Source organism: Sarcophilus harrisii, chromosome 1 (assembly GCF_902635505.1).
Source record: "Sarcophilus harrisii chromosome 1, mSarHar1.11, whole genome shotgun sequence".
Lineage (NCBI taxonomy): Eukaryota > Metazoa > Chordata > Mammalia > Dasyuromorphia > Dasyuridae > Sarcophilus > Sarcophilus harrisii.
Genome location: NC_045426.1, coordinates 694,870,787 through 694,881,771, shown reverse-complemented (window position 1 = coordinate 694,881,771; position 10,985 = coordinate 694,870,787). Strand labels below are relative to the sequence as shown.

General features: G+C 42.4%; 1 protein-coding gene across 1 annotated transcript in view; it reads right to left on the bottom strand.

Annotated features, from left to right (window-relative positions):
- Positions 1-4,507: 4,507 nt before the first annotated feature.
- FBXW8 (F-box and WD repeat domain containing 8) overlaps positions 4,508-10,985 on the bottom strand; it is a 108,124-nt gene continuing 101,646 nt past the window's right edge. The window contains exons 10-11 of the mRNA XM_023497170.2: positions 9,246-9,362; positions 4,508-8,586 (exon numbers count right to left, since the gene is read on the bottom strand). Coding sequence (XP_023352938.2) covers positions 8,442-8,586; positions 9,246-9,362 — 262 coding nt within the window. The 3' untranslated portion in view covers positions 4,508-8,441. The remainder of the gene's footprint in view (positions 8,587-9,245; positions 9,363-10,985) is intronic.

Below are 10,985 nucleotides of genomic sequence, written 5' to 3'. Positions count from 1 at the left end.
AAAAATGTGAACCCCTTTTTAATGTATAGAGCTCTTTTTTTATTATAGCTTTTTATTGACAGAACATATACATGGGTAATTTTTCAATATTAACCCTTGCAATCACTTCTGTTCCAACTTTTCCCCTCCTTCCCTCCACCCCCTCCTCTAGATGGCAGTTAGTCCCATACATATTAAATGTATTAACGTATATGTTAAAATGTATGTAGCTCTTGTCCATCCAGAGCAGACCATCTTGTTGAAAGGCCACCAGGGTCCTAGCTGATCTCCATTACTGCCTATCAACTTTATTTCCGTCCCTAATTTGCAGGGGGAAACCATATTAATAGAAGAAGGTTGGATTAGTTAGGAAAGAAGGGTTTCCCAGAGAGTATCAACTGCTAGAAAACTCCCATCATCCCCAGGGTTGCTTTTGAATTTTTTTCCCCAAACCACCCTGGCTTCCTAATCACCAATGGAGGAATTCCCTGGAGCAGCCCCAGCTCTGCACTGATGCCATACAGTTAACTATGTCCTATATCCTCCTTGGGTCCACCCTTTTGATTGAGTTAGTATTTTCCTGGCTTGAGGTTTGCTTTGCTTCCCTTCCACCCTTCCCCCTTTTAGCTAGAATTAAGAAGATGCTACATGGGTCACCCCTCCTGATCCACACAGCCGAAGCTCTCTGGAGCCCTTGGCCTGCCGTCATTTGCATGGCTAATTAAGATAAGATTGATTCATCCAGAATTTTGTCCATGTGCTCGACACAAGATGGGATTTTCAGAATCACCAAATGACCAGAACCCAGGGGGTGTGTTCACATTGGCCAGAGGAAGTGTTCACTGGAACATGTGCTATGAAATTTTCTTGTGTTCTTTTCCTTTCCTCCTGGTGAGTTATTTGTGTGGAATTCTCTTTCTGATCATTTGGATGACTTGGGAAATCATTAGAGCTGCCTATTAGTTTGTGAGGCAAATTGGCTACCAAATAGGGGAGGTTAATTTTGGTGGGGGTTCCCCATAGTGTACTTGTGCTGCTGTGTTTTGATTAATAAATAAGCTATAGGTCATCACTCCAGGTACCGCTTTCAGAAAGGCTTCGACCATCTGTTGTCCAGTCTGTGCATTCTAGGCTAAAAAGGCGCCTCTGAAATGATTTTGTTAACGACGTTCTCCCTATTGGTGCTTCATTAGCTGAAAGGCCTTGATGAGCGCCGGGGAATGTTGGACTTTTAGCACAGAAACTGAGGCTAGCAGGATGATCAAATCCAGGGAACGAAACTGAAAGATGGCAGATGTTCCACTCATTTTGAAAAACACAGCAAGCCAAAAGATAGATCTGACATTTGTTTTTACTCATTTCCTATCTAATACACGGGGCGCCGAGTCATAGTCACTAAAAGGAAATAAGACAAAAGCAAAAATTAGATTAAATAATGGAAGGAACCTGAGCAACTCCTTCCAGAGCTCACAAGTGAAGAAGACAATGGGCAAAAATGTGGATATATGGTGGCTGTCCAGTTGAGGTCATACCTTTACCTTCCAGCCCCTTAAAGTCCTTTCCCCTCACTTGCTTGGAGGTTGATGAAACAATAATTTTATTTCTATACATCTGGAAGCCTGATGTAGTAATAGTAACCACTGGATTTTTTGAGTCTGGAGAAGTTGGGTAAAATCCTATACTTAAAAACATAAAGGCAGCCCATGTATTAGGTCTCAAACTCTGTTATAAAGCCATAGTCATCAAAACAATCTGCTATTGGCCAGAAAGAGAGTGGTCAATCAGTGGAAGAGATTAGGTACAAAATACGCCACAGTAAATGGCCACAGTAACCTAGTGTTTAATCAACACAAAGTCCCAAGCAACTGGGGCAAGAACTCATTATCTGAGAAAAACTGCTAGAGATCTGGAAAGCACGCTGGCAGAAATAAGGCATGGGCCAACATCTCACGCTACATACCAAAATGGACTCTTCATTTAGACATAATGGGTGATATCAAAGGGAAATTGGAGGAATATGGGGGAGAATCTATGGGCAAAGAAAGAATTTATGATTAAACAAGAGACAGAACATCAGGAGAGGTAAAATGCATAATTTTGATTATATTACATTAAGCAAGTTCTTCTTTTTAAAATAGTACTTTATTTTTTTCCAAATACATGCAAAGATAATTTTCAACATTCACCTTTGCAACACCTTTTGTTCCAAATTTTTCTTCCTCTTTCTCTCCCTCCTCCCTCCCCTACACAGCAAGAAACCCAATATAGTTTCTAAACACGTTTCCACATTTCATGCTGCGTGAGAAAATCAGATCAAAAGGGGAAAAACATAAGAAAAAAAAAACTCAAGCAAATAACAACCAAAAAAAAGGTGAAAATACTGTGCTCTGATCCACATTCAGTCTCCATAGTTCTCTCTCTAGATGTAGATGACACTTTACATCCAATTCTATTGGAACTGCCTTGAGTCACCTCACTGAAAAGAACCAAGTTCAACATTAAACAAGTTTTACATAAACTAGAAGCAGGCAACTAGGAAAATTTTTTACAGCAAGTTTTTCTGATAAAGGTCTTGTTTTCCCAACATATAGGGAACCGAACAAAATTTATAAAAAAGAATCCATTGCCCAGTCGATAAATGATCAAGAGATGTGAATAGACGGCTTTCCGAAGAAGAAATCAAAGTTATCTATAGTCATGAAAAAATGCTTTGAATCACTATTGATTACAGAAATTCAAATGAAAACAACTCTGAAAGTACCACTTCATACCTATCAGGATTAGCTAGTATGATAGAAAAAAAGTGGCAAATGCTGGCGGGAACATGGAAAAATAGGGACACTAATGTTCTGTTGATGGAGTTGTGAACTGGTCCAGTCACTGGAAAAAAAAATGTGAACTATAGCCAAAGGCTATAAAACTGTGCATACTCATTGACCCATTAATACTACTACAAGGTCTGTACCCCAAAGAGAAAATTAAAAGAAAAAAGATCCACATGTAGAAAAACATGTATAGCAGTTCTTTTTGTGGTGGCAAGAAATTGGAAACTGAGGAAAACTGAAGAATGGTTGAACAAACTATGATGTATGATTGTGATAGAAGGTGAGTGTGTTACAAGAAACAATGAGCAGGATGGTTTCAGAAAAACCCGAGACTTATATAAACTGATACAAAATGAAGTGAGCAGAACCAAAACATTGTACAGAGTAATAACAACATTGTAACAACAATCAGTGGAAAGACTTTACTCTGAGCAGAACCAGATCATTGTACATAGTAACAGCAACATTGTAACAATCAACCCTAAAAGACTTTACTTTGAACACCGGAACATTATATATATAGTATAGCAACATTATAACAACAATCAACCCTGAAAGACAACTATTCAAAGCAGAACCAGGACATTGTACATAGAAACAGAAACATTGTAACAATGATCAACCCTGAAAGCCTTTACTCTGAGCAGAACCAGATCATTGTACATAGTAATAGCAACATTGCAACAACAATCAGTGAAAGACTACTCTGAGCAGAACCAGATCATTGTACATAGTAACAGCAACATTGTAACAATCAACCTTAAAAGACTTTACTTTGAACACCAGAACATTATATATATAGTATAGCAACATTATAACAATAATCAACCCTGAAAGACAACTATTCAAAGCAGAACCAGGACATTGTACATAGAAACAGAAACATTGTAACAATGATCAACCCTGAAAGCCTTTACTCTGAGCAGAACCAGATCATTGTACATAGTAATAGCAACATTGCAACAACAATCAGTGAAAGACTTTACTCTGAACACCAGAACATTATATATATGGTAATAGCAACATTGTAACAATAATCAACCCTGAAAGACAACCATTCTGAGCAGAACCAGAACACTGTACATAGTAATAGAAACATTGTAACGACACTCATCCCTGAAAGACTTAACTACTCTGAGCAGAACCAGAACACTGTACACAGTGACAGCAACATTATAACAATCAACTGTGAAAGACTTAGCTACATCCAGAAAGACATGGATAAAATGATTCATGACAGCTCTGCTATCCAGAGAGAGAACCGAAGGAATCTGAATACAAACTGAAGCACATTTAGTTTTCCTTTTAGGGCGGCAACATGGCTAATGTGGAAATATCTTGCATGCATAACTGATATCATATTGCTTGTCTTTTTAAATGGGTGGGAAAAGGGAGGCAGAGAATTTGAAACAAAATTAAAAGTAAAAAAAGAAAAGAAAGACATGCTACTGCTGATGTTTACTAGCTGTGTGATCCTGGGCAGATCATTTTCTGTCTGAGCCACTTTCCTCTTCTGTAAAATGGGAATGATAATAATACCTATACCTATGAAATACTTATAGTATTTATAGGTATTAAATACCTATAGTATTTAATTCATAGGGATGAGGCTCAAATGAGATAATGAAGTTTTAAAAATTTGCAAACCTTGAAGCATGGTATAAATTATTATTGGTAGTAGTAGTAGTAAAAGTAGTAGTAGTAAAGTAGTAGTAGTAGTAGTAGTAGTAGTAGTAGTAGTAGTAGTAGTAGCAGCAGCAGCAGCAGCAGCAATTGCTTTGCCACATTACTGAAAAGAGGCAACCTACAAAAGAATCCAACAATCTGCAATAAATTAATTTTCTGTGTTTATAAGAGGAGGGTGTGTAAGAGAAGACCAAAGAGGGAAGCCTAATAGGAAGAACTCAGAGCTAAATCTACAGTCATTTTAGAGCATAAATTATAAATAAATCGATGTTATAATGAAGCAAAACCAGCGATTTTGGGTCCAGACTATTGGCTGCCCTTTAAGAAAAGAATGAGTGCTAGCCTTGAACAAAACACTTCTATTTTTCTGGGCCAGGTCAGAATTCAGGAGAGCCTTTTATCCCTCCACAATAGAAAGGCAGGTCTGCTTCTGACTTGACCCTTCTCTTTCCACAGCTAAATCAGTCTTACCTGCACTACAGTTAATAAGGGCGAATGAGAATGCATCCTCTCCACTCCCCCCTTACCTCCCCATCCGCAGTGCTGGGAACAGCACAATGTGACTTAACTAGGCTTTGGGGGAGTTAAAAATACAAGTTGCTTTGGCAAGGGTTTTGCAAAACACCTGCCTCCCAGGCTGTCCTCCCACTCAGTGACCTTGGAAGGAGAAAACAGTGGAGTGGGAAAGAATCAGCATCTCTCCACGGCAGCTTCCCTAAGCATCAGTCCCTACCTTTCTCTCCTCGCTTCCAAATATGCCATTTTAAGAAGCTACCAGGGATGCTGGCGGGATGTGGCGTCAGGTCAAATGAGCTCTGGAGGATGGCGCTCGAGTTGGGGACCAGCTCCTGAGAACTTTAGCCTGTTAAGCGAGGGAGCGACAGTGATGAACATGAGGGTGACCGACAGCCGGATGGAAGGAAACACTGTGTCGGGGAGTCCGGATGGTGTGGGCTGGAGCAGCGGCTCTCAGACTTACTGTTGGGGTCACCTCAGCTAGTTCATCTGGCCTCAGGTTCATTGCATAGATACAGTGGAAATTAAGTACTGCTAGTACTTTGAGTCAGATGGCCCATTTTTAAATCCTGGCTATCATTTAATGCTGTGAGACCTGAGCAAGTCGATTGGCTTCCGGGCCTGTTTCTTCATCTGTAAAATGGGTGGTGCCTTCTCTTAAGCAGATGAGCCAGAGAGAGCTGTGGCAGAGGGTTCCAGCTGCCATCTCCTACAGCATGGGTGGGTCAGTGACCTTTCTAGCATGGGAAAGGGCACCATGGATATAGGGACTGAGCCTGCCAGAGTAGGTCTTTGCTTCTAAAGCAAAAATAGTATAGCATCGAATGAGAGCAGGGGCTATTAAAACTTTTCTGCTCTTGGAAAGAGAGTAAATAAAAGAGAAGGCAATTCCATTGTGTGACAAAAGGGGGTCTTAACCACCTTGAATTTAAAACAGGACCCTGGTGCAGAGCGCGCCAGGATTCTGACAGCAGAAGCTGAGTCAAGGCAGCCTGTGGTGGGGCCGGCTCTTCCCATCTGAGGCCTTTCACCTGCCCCTCTCCGGCTGCAGAGAAGCTCTGGACATATGGCTATGACAAGGCATGTTATAATAATATAATATATTTTAATATAATACAATGGCTATGCCAAAGGCCAGTCAGGCTTGATTGAAAAGCTTCTGGACCCCACAACTGAGGCAGTTTTCAATCTATTAACACAAAAGATGGCCTCCAAACATGGGCCAACGGACAGCCTTGGAAATCTCTCAAGTTTTCCCTTCCAGAAAGGTAAAGTATTTCCATTCCAAATGATATCCAGAGTCTTCTCTTGGTCAGGGATTTTCTGAAAGTCGTTCATAGAACTTATTTGTGCAAGGGACCATAGAGATGCCAGGGTCACACAATAAGAGCTGCCATGGACCTTGGAAATCATTCTAAATGCTCTATTTTACAGAAAAGGAAACCAAGGCACAGAGGAGCCAAGTGATTTGCCCAACAACACAAAGGTAGTAAATGGTAGGTGTGACCCCAGGGTCAGGGCTTTAATGTCATTGCTTAAGAGACAGACGCCTGCCCCCCACTATAACCTGTCTCATATTAGCCCTATTAAATCCTCCCTTAGAAGGTGCCTATGTTTATAGCCTTCCATAACTAAATTCTGCATGTGGCGTAATCCTTCCATTATGAGCTGAAGGACAGCCATGAAAAATTAAGTTTTAATGAGCAAAACTGCTTGAGGTTTTTAGTAGCCAGAATTGGAAAGAGCTGAGCTCATCAGAATTAAGATTTATAGAGTAGGGCTAAACATGAGGAACCGGGGCACTGCCTGCTGACACTTAACCGTGAGAAGTTGCCCAAAGGTGAATAAAAGGTACTAGGAGAAGAATGACTGAAGAGGGAGGAGAGGAAAGGGAAGGGAAGCCCAGCTTCCCGAAGCAGCCGGGCGGATGCTGGATTACGGAGGAGGGGAGCCAGTGATTGTCAGCAAAGAGCAGTGACTCCTTCCCTGCCGGGAAAGTGGAAGACTTGACAACCCTGGCAGAGGTCGGCTGTTCAAAGCACATGATTTTGGCCTGACGCGGCTGTTCATCTAGGACGCCATCTCAAAGTCAGTGGCGTCTAATTGCAATAGATTTTTAATAAATGGAAGACGTTGTGTCAGAGAGAGGTGAAAACTGGTGGGAAATTGTATTATTTCAACAGTAGTCAGTCATTAATAGTACTGTTGCTGATGGAGGGGCTCATTTTTAATGGGGTTCATTTGAAATTTTTAATAAAATGTTTATCTAACCCCTGATTTTAATACTAATTCTCCCTAATTTCATTTAAGTCAGTGACTGCCTTCCTCATCTGCACAGCCAGGTGAATGATGAAATGCAGAAGGCCACGGGAGGCTGCTTTTTGAAAACAGACACTCTCTTTGGCCCAATCACTCATTTGCAGTTCTCATTAAGACAATGCATGGGAGAAAAACGGTGGCGAGGCAAACGTTCTAAGAGGAAGGTTGGCTGGGGATCGAACCCACCCATGACTAACAGAGTTAATATTTCTCCAACACTGCAATATTTCATGGTGTTACACTAATGGAAGCTTTGGGTTGAAAGTAAACTCAGAGTAAACTTCAAAAAAAAAAAAAAGCACTGAACGAGAGCAAGAGCAGCTGCCTGCCGGGGAAGTGGGAAGTGGGCCCCAGGCCTCAGCTGGCTCTCCTGCCTGCCTCTCTCTATTTCTCCCTCCCCGTACTTTCTCCCTCCCTGTCTGCCTCTCCTCCCATTCTCTCTGTCTGCCTCTCTCCATCTGAAAAGCCAAAAGGTCTTCAGGGGGTAGAATTGATTGTTTTCAGGATAAAAAGTATCCTGAATTTATATAAGGCTAAATTACAAGACAGGAAACCCAGGCTGTTCCTTGAACAAAACAGCAAAGTTATCCCACTGCGTGGCTGCTTATTTACAAAGAAAAATTAATCTTATACACAAAATAGTTTAGTAGCAGATTTAGTGTTTTTAAAAGGTCCTTACAGTGGAACATTCTTTATTCTGAGAACAACAGCTTTGGGGAGCTGATCCTTCCAGAGCTGCTGGCTCAGGCTGGAAGACGTAACACAGAGAGCTAAAGTAATGGATGCTCTGGAACAGATCCAAAACTCAGTGTATCAACTGCTCTTTTCGAGGGCCCGGTTTTCTTTGTCTGTGAACCCATGTATACCTTCAGCTTGAGTTCTTCCGGCACCTTGGCAGCCTTTTATTCTGGTGTTCTAAGGCCATTGCCGGGGCCCGAGCTGGCCCAAGAGAACCGCCCCCTCACCCCCATGCCACCTCCCTTGTCCTCTGAGCGCTTATTGCTCAGGTGCCGGTGAGGTTGATTTGGCAGGGCCTGAGGGGTTCTGCAGGTTCTAAACAAGGAGCAATGGCTCTATGTTCTTCCTGCCCTCTCCGTTCCAATGGAGAGAGGTGCCCTATATGTTATCGTACGGGACAGCCAGGCCAATGTTATAGTTGTAGCCAGCCACTTCATCATAGGACGAGCGGCAAATCGGAAGGATGCTCTCGAGAGCCAACTGGTCCATGGAAAACTCATAAGCATAGATGATTCCTCGGTGTCTGGAGAAAACAGATGTGAGGGGGAAATGCATTACTACCGAGAGAGATACACATGATTAATATCCTAGGATCTTAAAAAGATGTTATTCATAACAAAGATAAATAACTAGAAATAGGATTCTGCCCAATGTTATTCTTCTGATACTCAGGACTCTGAGAATCGATGGTGGACAGAAATTTAAGGCCTTTCCTTTCCCCCTGGCCTACTGCTTTGCCATATTCCCTTCAGGAACCTGTAACATGAAGAATATTTGTGTCTGTGCCATTATGAACTGAGGAATGAAGGCAAAGAACACCAGCCAAGAGATTAATTTGTTGGATAAAAATTTTAAAACAAAGAATCTTCCCCCATCTGAAGTTTAAGGATCTTACTGTCAAGGAGGTGCTTCTGTTCGGGTACCTGGCCTTCCAGGCAGGTTGCAGTTCCCAAATGACTCCCTTGGGGTCACTTTCCCATGATGCTCTCTACCAAGTAAATGTCCTCTGGGTACCAACGCTAACCCCCTGCAGTAGCTACTAAGAGGTGGAGTCTACACGTGAACCCCAATGGCTGAAATCAGTGGCCCTTCCACTATACCACAATGGCCTCTGAACTTTCTTACCCCCGAACCGTTCAAATTCACCAACAAGTCCCACCCAAGCCAGGCTGGCCAACTGACCTTCGGTGAGCAGTCAAGTCATCATCCAGAATGCTGGCCCCCCGGGGGCTCTTCTCATCGGGGATGTTGGCCGTGATAAGGCTGTGTGTATTAAACCAGATGTGACGCACAGGATGTCTGGAAGACCAAGGGTGGGAAGACAATTCTTGAGCAGACATATTCCCTAAAATAAGACCAGCTCACACCTTATCGTTTATCCAGCCCTATCATAGCATCATGTACAACTTACAGCTAGAAGGAACCAGAGAACTTGTCTAGGTAACCCTTCTTTTATAAATGGGAGAAAACTGTGGCTCATGGTTAAGTGACTGGTCCAAATTCCCACAACAATTTTCGGGGTAGGAGGACAGAGCCAGGCTTAGAAGCCAAGGTCTCAGACAGTAAGCATCTTGAGGGAAAGATTGCTCATGTGAATCTGTGCCTGTTTTCTCATCAGTGGAATGGGGATAAAAATGGAGTTTTAGGATGTCTCATTCTAGGGCAGATATTCAAATATTTTTAAAATTAAATTGAATGTTTTCGGCGTGGAGTGATAAGGGCTTGCGCTTGCATGGTAGCACTGAGAACGGAAACAAACAGATGGATAGGAGAGAGATTAAAGAGGAAGAATTGAGAGGAGAAATAAGGATGAGTCAGATTTGGAGCTTAGATGATGGGGAGAATAAAGAGGAAGGTCAGAAAGAATAGCTGCTCTAGAGGAAGGAGAATGAGTCTCATAAACATGTTGAGTCTAAAATATCTATAAGGATGGTGGAAATGTGTACAAGAGAGGTCACGGCTACAAAGATAGAATTTGGAATAAAGGAGGTGATGATGGAAGCTGTGAACAAAGATAAGTTCTTCAAAGCAAAGGTCCTAAAAAGAGCAGAGTAGAGGGCTGAGGTCTAACCCTGATTCTGATGGAAACAGCTCTTTTGTCGCAGAAGATTCAAAGAGCTATGAGTTGAATCCATTTATAAAAGAGTCAGGGAATGGGGCAGCTAGATGGTGCAATGGATAGAGCGCCAGCCCTGAAGTCAGGAGGACCCGAGTTCAAATCTGGTCTCAGACACTTAACACTTCCTAGCTGTGTGACCATGGGCAAGTCACTTAACCTCAATTGCCTCAGCCAAAAAAAAAAAAAAAAAGAGTCAGGGAAATCAAGGCTGTGATGGTCTCACCAAACAGATACAACCATTGGCTTAACCCCTAGCTTCATCTGAGTCACTGACTCCTGGGAGACCCCACTCCCATAACGTTAAAGAGACAAGGCAAAACTAAGATCTACTGAAGCCATCAACTGTGAAACTTAGTGAAATAAGAAGGTCTTTTATAATTATGGCAAAGGCACTGCTGGAATTGACACTGCTGGGCCCAGGACAGTTTTGGAGCTCTCTTAAAGGTACCAGTTTATTGGTCAAAGGTTGAGGTAATTACTCTGGAAAGTAAGCAGTGACAGGAAGGGACAATGGCCACGAGGTTCCTATCCCACCTTCCAGCATTCTGAACGTGCTATGTCACTTCCCTTTCTCAGGCCTCAGTTCCCTCATCAATAAAAGAAACGTGAAATTGGACTAAGCGGATCTAGCATGGCCCTCCTTCATCTCCAGCTATGGTCCTCCTCTGGCAAGGCTGAAAATTTTGATGGCTTCCAGCACCATCTGGTGGGAAATCAGTGTATCACATAAGAAACGCTTATGGGGGGAATTTCTTTTGAAAGGTAGGATGGATGCCAGAGATGGAAAACACCGGTGGAGCCCC